The following is a 15,441-nucleotide window of genomic DNA, read 5'->3' as shown; positions in this document are numbered from 1 at the left end:
GATTTTTTAAGAGAGTGATGTGCAATAATCAAGAAATTGCCCTGGGGAGTGAGAATGACATATAGGGCAGGACAGAGCATCTCTGAAGTGCATGGTATATAAAATAACAAATAGCATCTTCTTCAGAAGACATTAGAGAAAGCAGTGTGCATAGGAAAATAATAAATATGAGTTCTCATTTATAAATTACTAACATCTCTTAGGCTCTGGCTGAAAAATTTTCCATAAAGGAGGTCATCCAACAATCAGACAAATCACAAAGCAAAAGGGCTATTAAACGGTAAACTCTTCTTAAATGGCAAAACTAGAGTTCAGATCAGTGAGTGAAAAGTTTCACATCTAATCAATGGCCTGGGATTTAAGTAAAGGTCATGCTTATCTCATTCAGCAATAAGCGGTCTTAGGTTCACATTGAACTGTGAGTTACGTAAGGCTTTTTGTAAGGCACTTTGGACAATATATTATATTAACAACTTTATTCTTCCCCTAAGAAGTTTTCAGAGAAATAAGAAACAAGATGTGCACGTTTGAATTATTCACTTTTATTCAACAAAACAGCTACAGTATGTACAGAATTGTATTAGCAGCTCTACACAAAATTGAGAAGATGAATAAAATTCTTCATCAGACTCAGGGGAATTTATAATCTAGTATCAGAGGGAGATATACACATGGCTTAAAAGAGTGAGATTAATTCTATTGAGGTGAGCAAAGGAAGGCATTGTGGAGTAGGTGAAGTTTAAATTGAAACTTGTAAGATGGACATAGGTTGTTAAATGAAGGCACTGGTGTTAGGTTTTCCATGTGGAAGAAGATACTTGAGCACAGACTTAAAGAAAAAATATCAGATAGCATAATCTGAAAATAATGAGCTAGGAGCACCTGGAATGATGAGCAAATAGGAAAGTGTTTGAGAAGTTTTGTGCTTTGGTTAGGATCAGTCTTTGAAGTTGTGAAACAGAGAAGAGAGAGTAGATCAAAGCTATTACTTTGAAAGGCAATACCATAGAAATGATGAATTATTTTTAAGTCTGCAAGAATGGCTAACTCCATCATAGATCAGCTATATTAGGGGACACTCTCAAATGACTCTCATAATATATGTGAAGCTCTCAGTTAGTATCCAAAAAGGGGCCTTGCTACCAATGTGAATTAATTCCAGGAAATATTGACTAATATCTGAAGCTCCACAATTTTCAGGGCACGATCAAGAAGGAAATTGCAAAGAGTAAAATACACTTATCCTTGTTTAACTAACCCACTAATTCTGATGCCTGGATCCTCTCGAAGCTATACTGGTACTAGCACAGGATATGAGAATTGACACAACAGGGATGAAAGTAGGATGAGAAAGTCAATTTAACTGTGTATCTAAGATGAACAGGAGAGAGTGGGGATGCAGATAGTGTCAAAATCTGAGAGAAAAGTCAGGTAGGATGGGATGAAGTCAGAAGTTGGTAAAGCACCTCTGAAAAGGACACACACTTTCACTTAAAACAAAGCACAGAAATGAGTCATCTTAAGTGTTTTTAGATTCATTAGAAAGAAGGAAAGAACCCCGAGAAATTCATGCTTCAGAGAAGTGTCATTAGATAAATATATTAACCAGATCTGAGGGCTAGAGGAGGCAGTGGATGGAACATGTCATTCACTCAACTACAAGATTCAAAGATCTGGAGCCAACTTCTATATCTCCACAAAAGACCCATTCGTGGCACAAAATCAGTTTTAACTGTGTCAGGTAGAACCAAGAGATCTAATACATATCTAAGTATTAACAATTGAGAGGCCTTGTAAATCATTGGAATAACATGTATTCTTTATTTGAACAACCATAACACTGTAATAAAGCTCCTGTAATTATGGCTTGACAAGTCCCTCTCACATAGATGAGGCCAGGGGAAACTTCCAGGTAATGCCAGAATACAAAAGCTAAGCTTCCATTCAGCACAATAGAAAACAGGAGCCAGGATATAGATATCCCCATAATCAATTGAAACATTGGAGAAAGAAAAATCCAAACTTATTCCTGCCATAACTATTTAAATTTACTATGCATCCTGAAAATTATTCCCCATTATTAATTTCTGTTCCCAAAGTTGGGTCTCACAAATTTCAGGTATTATAGCCTTCTCAGAAGTTTCTGGACTCCTTGCTTGATCTCCTTGGTTCTCACACCATAAACAATGGGATTCAGAGCTGGGGGGATGAGGTGGTGCAGGATGTTGAGCAGGATGGGAACATCTGGGGGAATTCTCTTCCTGGCCAGGTTAGTGATGACCAGAACCAGCAGGACTGTGCTGAAGAAGAGGATGAGGATGAAGTGGGAACCACACGTGCTCATGGCCTTAGCCACAGCACCCTCAGCCTTGATCCTTAGCACAGCTTTCAGGATGAAGGAGTAGGAGAGAACAATAAGGATGAGGTCAGAGCCCAGTAGGGTCCAGCCTGTCACAAACTGATAGAGCTGATTGAAGGTGATATCATCACAGGAGAGTTTGGACACAGACAGGTTAGTGCAGATGCAGTTTTTGATAATGTTTCTTGCACAGTATCGGAGTCGGGAAGAAAGTATTGGTATAGGCATAGTAAGAAGGCCATTGCGGGCTACAACAAATATAGCAGCTCTAGCTACAAATTGATCAGTGATGATGGACGGGTACCATAACGGGTGACAGATGGCCACATAGCGATCATAGGCCATGACCATGAATGTGCAGGATTCCATGGTCAGGAAACTATTCATGATGAACATCTGGAGGAAGCAAGCAGAGAAACTGATAGATTTGTTGTCAAACCAGAAGATGTTCAAGACCTTGGGAATAACAGTAAGGCAGAGTACAACATCCAGCAGGGAGAGGAGGCTGAGCAGGTAGTACATGGGCTTGTGCAGAGAGACCTCCAGCCGGATGGTGATCAGGAGGGTGGCATTGGCTCCCATGGCCAGGAGGAAGAGGAGGCTTAGGGGCAGGGACAGCCAGTGCTGCCAATTCTGGTAGTTAGGGAAGCAGATGAGGAGAAATTCAGAGTAGTTGCTTGGTGATGCCATGTCAAGTATTCTGACCACAACTGACACTTCAGAAAACCTTGAAGGGTAAGACAAGAATAAATCCATCTGGACAATATGAATTCCCATGAGGAAGTAACTCATTTTTCAAAGAACTATTGGAAAATAAGAATAGTTAAGTGTGTGGTACTATTTTATGTTCTTCATAAACATAAACCCATCCATTCTGTTAAAAATCCTATTAGTAATATGATAATAGGATGACTATTTGCCTGGCATAATTCCCATTTATGCCCCTTTCATTCTTAATAGTTTCCCCACTTGGTTAATAAATTACATGACTGTCCTCCTTATAAGAAAATGTCATTGTTATCCCAATTTTACAGATGAGGAAACAAAGGCAAAGGTAAGTAAAGTCCTTTTTATTAAAATCACAGTGGTGAAGCGAAGACCTGAAGCTCTGAAGTCTTAATCTACAGCTGAAGTTCTCAGCCACTACCTTTCTGCTTCTATAAACAAAAACACATATGCAGGCCCTCCTGCTAGAGCAGATAAGCCATAGGCCCCTCACAAATGCCTGCCTCCATTCTTCCTCCAAGAGAGAACATCACAGGCAAAGGAGAAATCAGGCCTAAGGGCATCACCAGATAATATCGAAGACTTCATTAGAGTTATGACTATCACTTGTACAGGAAATAGCACCTTAGAGAGGGCTAAAAAGAATACACTTTGAGATAAGAGATATGAAAAAGTCTCCTAATGTCTTGGGCAAGCAGTTAAGATGGGAACAAGAAATTTCAGGAATCGGCAATTTTGGTCCAAGAGTATTATTCCAAGAGTGAGAGATAGCAGCAACTGCTGTCTTCATCTGACTTCACATGGATTTTCCATCAGTCACAAACCCAGACTAAATATGTTCCCGTGGGTTCCTGGCCCGGTACACCACAACCAGTTATGAATAAATTTAAGACACTTATGAGATACCTTTTGTAGGGTTGCCACGCTAAGGCTTATCTCAGAACATTGGCTGATAATGCTCTTGAGGAAGTCCAATCTTAGCTAGTTTTTATCAACAATGGCAGTGGTCCCAATGAGTGTTGGACTCTCCTAGAGTCAGCTTCTCTTTCTTTTCTGAAAGAGTGGAAACCTGTTCCTCAAAGGTAAGAAGTAAGTGTGAATATTTGAAAGCAGATCTGGAAGTTGGAAGAAACAAATTTGTCCATCTGTTTTGCCTAATATATTAACACTTTCCATATAATCTATTGCAGCGCTTCCAATAGAAATACAATGCAAGCAACATATATAATTTTAAATTGCTAGTAGTCACCTTAAAAATTAAAAGGAAATGTATGAAATTAATTTTAATAATATGTTATTTTACTCAATATATCCAAAATATTATCACTTTAACATGCAATCAATATAAAAAAAACCATTAAAGATCTATTTTACAATTTTTTTTAATGTTTTTGTACTGTCTTCAAAATCAGGTGTGTGTTTGACACTTACAGCACATTTCAATTCTGACTAGCCACATCACAAGTGCTCAATAGCCACATGTGGCTACCGGCTACTGTAGCCACCGGTCAGCACAGGTCTAAAGTTTTGGAAAACTAAACATTGCTCTTTTTATTTTGCTTAATATGAGTTTACGCTTGGTGTTGGCAACATGGCATCTATGACCCTTGGGTTGTATATGGGAACTCCTTTCATTTGGTTCTATTTCTGGATCAGCTCAAAATTACAGTTTTTATTTTCTTTTACAATACTCCCCATCAAGGTTCCTTTAAAGATTTCTTGGTAAAGTGATCTTTCAAACATCAGAATGAGAATACCTCATTAAGGACAGAGATAATCAACACATCCAGAGCTCTCAACTTAGAGGTAACACAGAGGCCTCCACCAGAGACTAGGACTTTCCAGCCAGCTCAACCTCCTTGACTCAGACTAGATATCACTCTTCCCCCTACTCCTACCTTAGACCAATGAAGTTATTTTTTTTTAGATTCAAAGTCACCATTCAGTAAGAATACCAAAATGTCCAGATATCTCCAAACATGATCATTGAAACACCATTCTTTCACATAAGATATATTTGGAGTCTGGTACTAGATTTTGTTAACAAAGAATGGTAAGAGAGCTGAAGTTCAAAAGGTAACGTGAATTAGAAAACAACTATAGCTTCAGACATAAATCCAGATTAAAATTTATTCATCCTGTTAATCAGACCCTACAAACTTACATGTGGCCAAATTCCAGTTACTGTAAAGAAATAAATGCATTTCTATAATCTCATCTGCTTTGTTTCCAAGTGGTTATCATGTTCTTTTTTCCTGTATCAATGAACGAAAAATAAATAATTGACCCCCACCCAGTCTGAAGTCTTCTAGGGAGCATGGTGGCTTGAGCAATAGAAAAGCTGTTCTGTCTCAGCCAGAGAAACAGGAAGGAGCACTGAACAAAACAGGATGAGAGAGGAAGGCCAGGAGGGAGTAAGAAAGGCAGCTGGGATTACTGGTCCTATCTCACTGGTGCTTCTTGGGCCATCTTCTCTAGTGGGGATTGAATTGCAGCTGAGAATATGAACTCCTTGTTTCCAGTTGCCATAGACAATAATAAAGGTATAGATTTAATTCAAGAACACTCACCCTGAAAATCTCCACTTTTCTAAATGGGTAGAATACAGCTGACATTAGAAAAACTCTAATCCCATATGAAAGCAGTGATGCACCAGATCTGGGGAAATTGGTAGGCTCTGAACCTGCAGTACCAGACCTGCTGTAGTCCTACCAGAGGAACTTTTTCTCTCTGTTTATATTGAACACCTGGAGCCCCACATGCCTCATCATTCAGTTCTTCATGGTTTTCCTGGCTCCAAAGCAGACCTATCAGCTTGAGGAGACTAGACTGTACTGCTGCTATTTATGACTATTTACTGCACCATCTGGCCCAGCCCCTCAGAGGCTCCAGAGGTTATTTTCATGGCCTTAAACTCCACTCTGTACCTTCCCTCTCCACAACCCCACAGGGGATAAGACCATTTTAGGCATCTGAATCTAGAGCATAAGGCCTATTCTTGGGGGCTAGGGGTGAGGGAGATGGGGGAAAAGGAGGGGAGAGAGCAGGAGTGGAGGAAACACAGAAGATGAAATTCAACATGGGAGTAGTGGTGAACAGGGAAAGATTCAAAGAAAACCAGGAAGACTTAAGGGGAGCGTACACATAAAGAACATATGTGTTTGAAAAGCAAATATTTCTAGACTTAGGACAGAGAGAAATTTATTTCAGACATTAAACATACTCTTGGAAAAATTATGTTTAAATGAGGATTTAATATTATGCTTAAACTAGGATCATTTCCTCATGGCCAGTGTACAAAAAAATGGACCATGAAGTGTAATATGTTATGGACATATTATTTTCCTTTATTACCCACAGTGCCGTGACTTAATTGGAAAGAGGAATGGACATGTGAAACATTTATTATTAATGATAGGACATGATAAGAGCATGAAAATCTGACTCACTCACTGGGTAAGGATAGGTTTCATATGAATACCTGCAGCAATAAATGGAAATGCCTTAGAAAGATTCTGGGTACCAGAAGTAGGAGTAAGGGAGCTGGGGAGGGTGCTGAGACACAATCCTCTGTCTTTCCACCTCACAAAGTCTGAGTTCCAGGATTGGGATTGAGATTGTGTTTCTGGTGATGGGGGATAGCTGAGCAAGATACTACCTCTGTTGCTTTGAACGTCTCTCTACATCTTCTGAAGAGAATCTTGGGTTGGATCATCCTCACCCATCTGGCCAGCTAGTACTGACCATAAGTAATTCCTAAGTGTGGAAATAATCCTGTTAGACTTTCTTCTTCCAACGCTACCACCTTTTCATAAACAAAAGGAGAGATCCTAGGGAGGCTCCTGCTCCTGCCTGGTTTATGTATTGTCCGTGTGTCAGAACCAAAGGCCTTCAATCAGGAAGAGTCTAAATTAGGAAGAATAATAAATCAAAGAAAGAGAAAATTGTGATATACAGGAGAGAGGTAGACAAAGGTGATGACACCAATGAATGATGCCGTCGCTCTTTTCTACTGAGAACACTTCAGAAGCAGAGAAAAATAGCTCAGCAGCTCTTCTCGCATGAAGTGCCAAGTCATAGCTGGGTCTGAGAGAAGTTGCAGGAGCTGTTCTATCCTAAGAAGGAAAGCTGAACTAAAGTAAGGACTCCATGGGATCTGAAGATAATATGTGATACAGCATTGTGGGCTCTATTTGTTTCTTTGGTTATTTTACAGGCAAACTGAGAGTTACATTCCCTTGTACTGCCCTGGGCAGGAGTTGCAAAGCAGTCAAGCACCTGCACACTATGTGGCCATAAATCAACAAGATAATTTACTAAGACAGATGCCTGGGTGTGGTGAAAGCAGATTTTTGTTTCATGGTTGGTGTGTCAGAGCCTGTCTTATTCCCTTGACTATGCCAGATAAGAATGTGGAGAGAGTTGTGGCGGCAAGTGACATTGGAAGCCAAATAGCCTCAAAGGATATAAGTACTGGGGTGATGTCATAGCCACGTATCACCAGTGGCTGTCCCTTGGAGTTCCAGAAGATATACTTTGTAGGAAGCCTCATGGCAAACCCAGACTGAAATGGATATGAATAGAATATGCCCAATTGACAGTTTTTTGGGACATCTAATAGTTTGGGGTTTCAAGTGTTAACTCTCATATAGGTAAAATATATCTCAAGAAAATAAACTAGTAATAAAAATAACTGTAGGGATGGAGGAAGACTAAAATGGCATGGATATCTTCTACCCCAAGGTAAATGGGGTATGAGATGATGATCTGCCTTCTATTCAGAGGGTGCGGGGGAAGTCGTGTGTTTAGAATAGTAATAATAATAATAGCAACTCATTTAATGTCTATGTAATTTAATGTGTATACATTCAAGGTACTGAAGAAAAATTTTCATATTAGTTTATTTACTCTTCAAAACAACAATAAGAAATAAGGAGAGGTTGGACAAATAGAAAATTTTAATAGGGTCTGGGAGGATCTGCGGAGCCAGAAGATGGCACATTTGCCACAGGTACCAAAGAAGACAGTCAGGGATGTTCAGCTAAATCACTGGACTCCAAGAGCCAAAGTCCTGGGATGAACATCTATGCTTCAGCCCAAGCAACTGTTCACAACACAAAAGCAATGTAGGGATCTGCCAGATTGAATCAGGAGACAGGAGAGGCATCTATGTCCTATGCAAATCAGGAGAAAGGCAGATCGTTTTAAGGACATCATATAAAATTTGTTTCTTTGTTGCTCAAACAATCCTACTCTAATCGAGCTCCATTTGGCTAAGGCTTGGCAAGATCCTCAGTTAAGGATTTGGTCAGGAAAAATTCCCACATGACCACAAAATCTAGGAAAGGGATGTTTTCTTTAACGCAACAGTAAACAAGGATTCACAGAAGAATGTTTTCATTGTTGTGTAAGTATTAAAAAGAAGGAGAATCACAACTCATTCCAGGATTAAAAAGTGAAATTTCTTTTCCAACACAAAAATAATTCCTGATTTTTATTAAAAATTCCAAATGTGGATGTTATCTTTTTTACCTCTTACAACCTCCTCAGTAGCTTCTGGATTCCCTGCTTGATCTCCTTGGTTCTCACACCATAAACAATGGGATTCAGAGCTGGGGGGATGAGGTGGTGCAGGATGTTGAGCAGGATGGGAACATCTGGGGGAATTCTCTTCTTGGCCAGGTTAGTGATAACCAGAACCAGCAGGACTGTGCTGAAGAAGAGGATGAGGATGAAGTGGGAACCACACGTGCTCAGGGCCTTAGCCACAGCACCCTCAGCCTTGATCCTTAGCACAGCTTTCAGGATGAAGGAGTAGGAGAGAACAATAAGGATGAGGTCAGAGCCCAGTAGGGTCCACCCTGTCACAAACTGATAGAGCTGATTGAAGGTGATGTCATCACAGGAAAGTTTGGACACAGACAGGTTAGTGCAGATGCAGTTCTTGATGATGTTCTCTGCACAGTATCTGAGTCTGGCAGAAAGAATTGGAACAGGAAGAAAAAAGAGGCCATTGCGGGCTACAACAAATATAGCAGCTCTAGCCACAAATTGATCAGTGATGATGGATGGGTACCGTAGTGGGTGACAGATGGCCACATAGCGGTCATAGGCCATGACCATGAATGTGCAGGACTCCATGGCAAGGAAGCAATTCATGATGAACATCTGGAGGAAGCAGGCAGAGAAGCTGATGGACCTGAAGTCAAACCAGAAGATGGCCAGGACCTTGGGGATGACAGTGAGGCAGAGCACCATGTCCAGGAGAGAGAGGAGACTGAGCAGGTAGTACATGGGCTCATGCAGAGAGGCCTCTAGCTGGATGGTGATCAGGAGGGTGGTGTTGGCCCCTACGGCCAGGAGGAAAAGGAGGCTGAGGGGCAGGGACAGCAAGCGCTGCCAACTCTGGTAGTTAGGGAAGCAGATGAGGAAGAATTCAGAGACTGGAGTAGCAGAGTAGTTGCTGGGTGATGTCATATAAAGTACCCTGTGCAAGCTAGAAATCCAGAGTCCCTTAAAACAAAGTCCCTTAAAATGCAGAATATATCACTATCGAAATTATATGTTCTAGATGTGGTAGAAGTTGTGTTTCCGTTGGGGCTTTTAACCTGTCCCAATGAAATTTTCAAATCATCATCATCATCAATCATTGCTGACATTTAACTTAATTATCATGGGCTAGGCATTATGCTGAATGTTGGTATTCTTTATCTCATTTCATCCTTTAAAAAACACATAAGGGTAGTTAATATTTTTATCCTCATTTCACAGAAAGTGAAAAGGTACAGGTAAAGGGGAGCAGGATAATTTGAACAAAATTAGAGAGCTAGTAAGTGGTGAAGCCACGACTGAGAACTACAGAGACTGACGACTCTAGATTCTCTGCGTTCAGCCACTACACACGATTTAGTCTTGTCAAGCACAGTGACTTAACTAAGCTCTTCCTTCCTTCAGAGTGTAGAAGATAGATAGATAGATAGATAGATAGATAGATAGATAGATAGATAGATAGATAGATGGAAAGCTCTATTTAGCTGACTCCATGGAAGTCCTAGAAAAGCCCAGCCCTCTATTCCATACAATTGAACAGGGACAGACTTCAGGATTCCTTATTTTCAGTCTTCATGAAATATTGGATTAGAGATAGAGCAGCCCCTGACCACACCAAAAGGCAATAATTTCTTGCAGCTCCAAAGAGGATTTAACTTTAAAGGCATAGTGTTTATCATTCTCTTACTGGAAAATTTGCTGTTGTTTCTCTTTGTGAAAATTCAAGAGTGTTTTCTATGGCTGAGTTCTTTAGAAGGGGCTATGAATTTCCCATGCTGATGACAGAGACAGTCAATATTGAAGGGTACACAAGAGGTTTACCAAAGATAGACTAGAAGCTAGCTAGTGAGTGAGTTTTAGGTATATAAACCTATACAGAATTTATTGACCTGGTAAGTAAAATTATCTGTATTTCCTTGTGGCTGGGATCTAATTATCCTAGCATATGGAATCTATGTTATGCAAACTCATCTGCTTTGATTCCAGTTGTTTCTTTTGTTGGGTACCATCTTTTTTCCCTCACTACTAAACAAACAGCAAAGTGGCCAAATACTAAGAAAGGTGACGGTAATGGATGTCACAGCCAAAGAAGCAGGAAAGAGGCAGGGAGTCAGAGCATGATGACTCAGGAGGCATCATGTGTAATTGGGGTTCAGTGTAGTTGGGGTTACTGATGCTGCTTACCTGTCCCATCTGACATGTCTCCTCCAGGAGGGTTGAAGTGTGTATGAGAAGAGATCAGAACCCAGCTTCCAGAGAAGATAAGATCCAATGACTTTCACTTTGAATATCCCAGACTTTCTAAATGTGGATTATACAATACACTCTCACACACACACTCACACACACACACACACACACACACACACACACACAAACGCAGTTTCTACCCCTTGTCAGGTTTAAGACAAACCACGGATTCAGGAGTTAAATCTGGGGTAGGGGCAGTTATGTTATGTATCAGCTCTGTCCTGTATTTCCATATTTAATTAGGAAAATTACCCTTAGGATGAATCAGAGAAATAAGAAGGGTAGGAAACATACCCATCTTTCTGAAAAGACTTCTCCTTTCCAATAACCTCAAGTTCTGTATCCTTAGAATGACTTGCTCTATTTGAACAAGCAGGAAAATAGTCAGTGGCTTCTCATACCTGGTCTTAATGTTAGGCACACTAATGTATAGCGTAGATTAAGAAAAAACCGTCATCTTCTGAGAACTTACCTATTAATAAAGCAAAATTGACTTACAAGCTCTTATAATACAGTATTGCTGTGTCTCTAATAAAGATGATCTTACAAACAGTGGGAAAGAGACAAAAGTACAGATGAATGGAGCAATGTGATGTGGTTGAAAAGTTGGCCTCAGACAGAAATGAATTCCAAGTCTGGCTCTATACTGATTCTATGACCCTGACAACTATTTGAACTCTATGGTAGCTAGCTTTCTCACTTATGAAATAGACAAATGATGTCTAACTCCAGGTGTTGTTGTGGGAAGGGAAAGGGGCTATCAGTTCCCGAGGTCTTGTTAGGCAAGGAGACATGACAAGCTAACAGCATCTGAAAAGGATACAAAAAATAAGTAACATTCACTGGGGGGTGGGGGGTGGGGGGCCTGTCCTGGTGGGCAATGGTAAGAGAGGAAGGCCAGATGCTCAGCAATGATCAATGATGAGGTGTTGGGGGGCTGGTAGATCCTAAGTTCTTTGGGAGAAGGAGGTAGGAGAGCAGAGCATCAAGAGTCAATGTTTAAAGTGACAGCCTTGGGAGGTCCACCTGAGAGTAGGCATTACCATGTACACTGCCAAGAATCACAGAAGATTTGAAACAGGGAAGTGATGTGCTATAGATGGGACAAAGGGGGATCACACAGAAGGGAGGGAGGCTTTTGGAGAATCCAAAGGAAAAGTGACTAAGATCTGAACAAAGGCCACGCAAGTGGAGAAGAAGGGATGTATCTGAGGGGTGGAGAGGACTACAGGATTTAGTGTAAGAAAGGATGAGGAGGCAGAGAAAGACTGGTGTCAAGAATGTCACTGAGGATCTTCTAACTGATACAGGGAAGAAATGTCCTTTCAGATGTCCTATATCACTGATATGTTCTCCTAGCCAGTAATATAATTGCAGCAGTTTTATAGTCTCCTTTAAATTCCTTAACAGCTGGGACCATTTTTCTCCTCTCTCTGTATTCTCCTCAGTGAAACTGAGGCATCCTAATCTGAGAAATGAGGAATTATTGGCCATCTGGGGCATTGCTTTGATATGGAATACTCCAATTCATTAGTTTGTACCCGCAGACTGATATTCACGAAGGGGTGGTCATAGTGGTTATTTGTTCTAAATGCAAATGAACAAAACATGGTCTCTGACCATGAAATATTGACAATCTGAGAATGTCAAACAAGTCTTAAATAACCAAAATCACAACAGAAGATCCCATCCCAGCTGTGATTGCCTAGAAAAAGGAGTGATCATCTTGGCTCATAGCTGAATTTAGACTCGTGCAGAAAGGAAGATTCTGAAACTGCCAGGCACAGAGACTTGGCCTTCTAGCCATGATATCAATGGGAGTCTTTGAGCTTACAGAAGTTTTGGGCCCATAAACCTTATATGACCACAGAATGACTGAGCCTCAGCTCTGAATGAAATAACAGCATTAGGTCTGTTCCTATTACTCACCCTTATACCAGGATCTAAGCATCCTGGCAGCTTCAGCATCTACATCAGGCCCTATTTTTTTTTTTTTTTTTTTTTATCTTTATTTTTTATTTTTTTTTTTTTGAGCGTTTGTTTCTTGTTCTTTTATTTATTTATTTTTTTTTATTTTTTTTTTATTGCAGTAATCTCTCTTGTGCATAGCAGGCTCCTGGACTCCCCTCCTCTCTTCATTATCTCCTTCCTCATAATTGTCCTGGCCCCAATTTGAGACTCACCAGTTTCAGAAGGCTGATCTGTGCTTTTTCTGGCTGTTGGAAAAACCCCTAAACTGGCCCCTCCAAGGGCTCTGGAGGCTGATTTTATGGGCCCTGGCTCTACTATGCCCCCTCCCTCCTGCTTGTTCACAGGAGTTGGCACCCTTCTTGGGTACCTTGGCCCTGAGGCCCTATGGTCTGTTTCTCAAGAGAGTATATTATAAAAGGCTTAATTCAGCATTGTGGATAGAGTGAGGGCAGGAGAGTCAAAGGCTCTTGAGGAGTCTAAAAAAAAGAAAAGAAACCATTGGAAAAGAAGGATAAGGAAACTGAATGATGAGAATATTCTCAGGAAAAATTTCTATGGATTCACCTGTGGGGAAGAACTGAATAAACTATCCTCAGCACTTTAACGCTGTGGAGGGAGGTGACAGAGGAACATCCCCAGCAATCAAGGGAGATGGATGTCACAGGAGCATGGACTATGGGCAACTGAGGGGGGCAGGGAGCATTTTCCCTGTGAGCCCTTCTTGTGCAGTGGGAGCCTCAGTGGTCTGGACCCAAGCAAATCCCTGGAAGTAGCACTATATATGCTCATGGTCTCATGTTCAATTTTTTACTTCCATGGCTGTTCTTTGTCTAAACTCTGTTTCCTAAGTATGGCTGCAGAAAAAGCTACTGTTAACAGTACTCACCTTCCACGGAGCAACACTTGGCATTGTTGCCTTGGGAATCAAGTAGAATTGTCACCAGTACAGCCACCACTCTGAATTGATGCACAACAGGACCTAGAAAACAGCCTCTCATGTGAAGGTCTCAAGATGCTTCTCAGGATAGGGATGCTCAGGTTGAGTGTAGGATCTTTTGGGCTTTGGGCACAGGAATCTTGGAAAGAGAGGAGCAAGTGGAATATGGTTCTAGGTCTCACAATTCCCTTCTCACAACAGCTGGAGAAGGAGACATCAGGGTAGAAATGTAGGTGGAATATGATCCCGTTCCCTCCTGGCACTAACTCCTCCCCTGTCCCTACCTCTACCTTGCTACACAGAGTTCTGGGTGAAGCAACAAGGGCCTTGGCAGCATAAAATAGAGTTGATAGACACGCTAAGTGAAAAACACTATTTCATGAGTGAATCAATGTTCAATGAAAGTGGGTTGCTAAGAGCATGTAGTTTACTCTGGACAAAACAGCCTGATCGTCAAAGTTTCTTATAAATGAATAATCCCTCTCCACTCTCAGATCGTGGGGATGTTGGGGAAGAGACACTGTAAGCTTAAGTTTGAACCCTTGTTCTACTGCTTCCTGGTCGCTTCTCCTTGGACAACTTTCATAAGGTCTCAGAACCATAATTTCCTTATCTGAAATATGAGGATGATGAACCTTCCAACATAGGGTTGCTACAGGGTAAAATTACTTTTACTTTTTCATTGAATAAACATTTGACCCTATTTTGTAGAAAGCACTATAGTACATGTTAGAAATGTGGTACATGAAAGAATAGTCTCTACCATCTTAGAGAGGGACATCAAAACTTAACATGAAGTCACACCAAGGATTACACTAGTAATAAAAATAATAAATCCTCATTGAGTTTTTAATGTGTCATATGATTCCAACTATTACTCGATATTTCATTTAATCCTCATAACAACCTAATGAGATACATCTTGTTATAGTCAACAACTATAATTAACAATTTCTCATGAAGAATCAAAAAAATACACGTTGTGAGTTGAAATGTATCCCCCCCAAAAAAATACCTTGAAGTCCTGACTCCCTGGGACCTATGAATGTGACTTTATTCAGAAATACAGTCTTTGAAGATGTAGTCAAGTTAAGAGTTACCAGTCAACACAAAGACTGATGACCTTCGGTTCAACCCCACCCTGAGAGTGTACCTCAAGGTTCCAATTTAAAATGTGTGTGTGGGAGCATGATTATCTGATTCTATTCTTGGTGGGTCACAGACTTTGAATTTTGTCTCCTCGTGCCAGGAAATTGCCAAATTTTTGCTCCTAATTTCTTCAGGATTGGCAAAAGTCCTCAGAGCAGAAGTAGTTTTAAATCCTGGGTTTACCTCTAAGCTTTTACCTTCTCCTAGATTTGACCTTTCCTTCTTAATTCTTCAGTGCTTTTAAAAATTTTTTTCTATTTTATTAATTGAAGCAGCTTTATTGTAAGACCATTTAGCTAGGTAACAGTTTAAACATTGACAAACATTTAAATATATAAATTGAATAATACATACAATGTATGCATTAAATGTATAATTTATATATGTTATATATATTATATATATTTCCACAACATTCTGACATCTATTATAGCTGTTCAGAAGTATCCTGTCAGTCAAATTGCTGTCCCTTTGTAGGTGATGGATCATCTCTCTGGCT

The 15,441-nt window shown here is 40.4% G+C and overlaps 2 protein-coding genes across 2 annotated transcripts; both read right to left on the bottom strand.

Moving 5' to 3' along the window:
• Positions 1-2,122: 2,122 nt before the first annotated feature.
• LOC101387496 (olfactory receptor 56A4-like) lies at positions 2,123-3,061 on the bottom strand. The gene has a single exon (XM_004418328.3). It carries the CDS (start codon positions 3,047-3,049, stop codon positions 2,123-2,125), a length of 927 nt encoding a protein of 308 aa, XP_004418385.1. The 5' UTR covers positions 3,050-3,061.
• Positions 3,062-8,620: 5,559 nt separating this feature from the next.
• On the bottom strand, positions 8,621-9,629 carry LOC101387752 (olfactory receptor 56A4-like). Its single transcript, XM_004418329.2, has one exon. The coding sequence runs from the start codon at positions 9,560-9,562 to the stop codon at positions 8,621-8,623; it is 942 nt and encodes a 313-aa protein (XP_004418386.2). The 5' UTR covers positions 9,563-9,629.
• Between the last annotated feature and the right edge of the window lie 5,812 nt (positions 9,630-15,441).

Source organism: Ceratotherium simum, chromosome 7 (assembly GCF_057802395.1).
Source record: "Ceratotherium simum simum isolate JZ-2026a chromosome 7, ASM5780239v1, whole genome shotgun sequence".
NCBI classification, from domain to species: domain Eukaryota; kingdom Metazoa; phylum Chordata; class Mammalia; order Perissodactyla; family Rhinocerotidae; genus Ceratotherium; species Ceratotherium simum.
The sequence above is the reverse complement of the archived record's forward strand: the minus strand, read 5'-3'. Positions and strand labels throughout refer to the sequence as shown.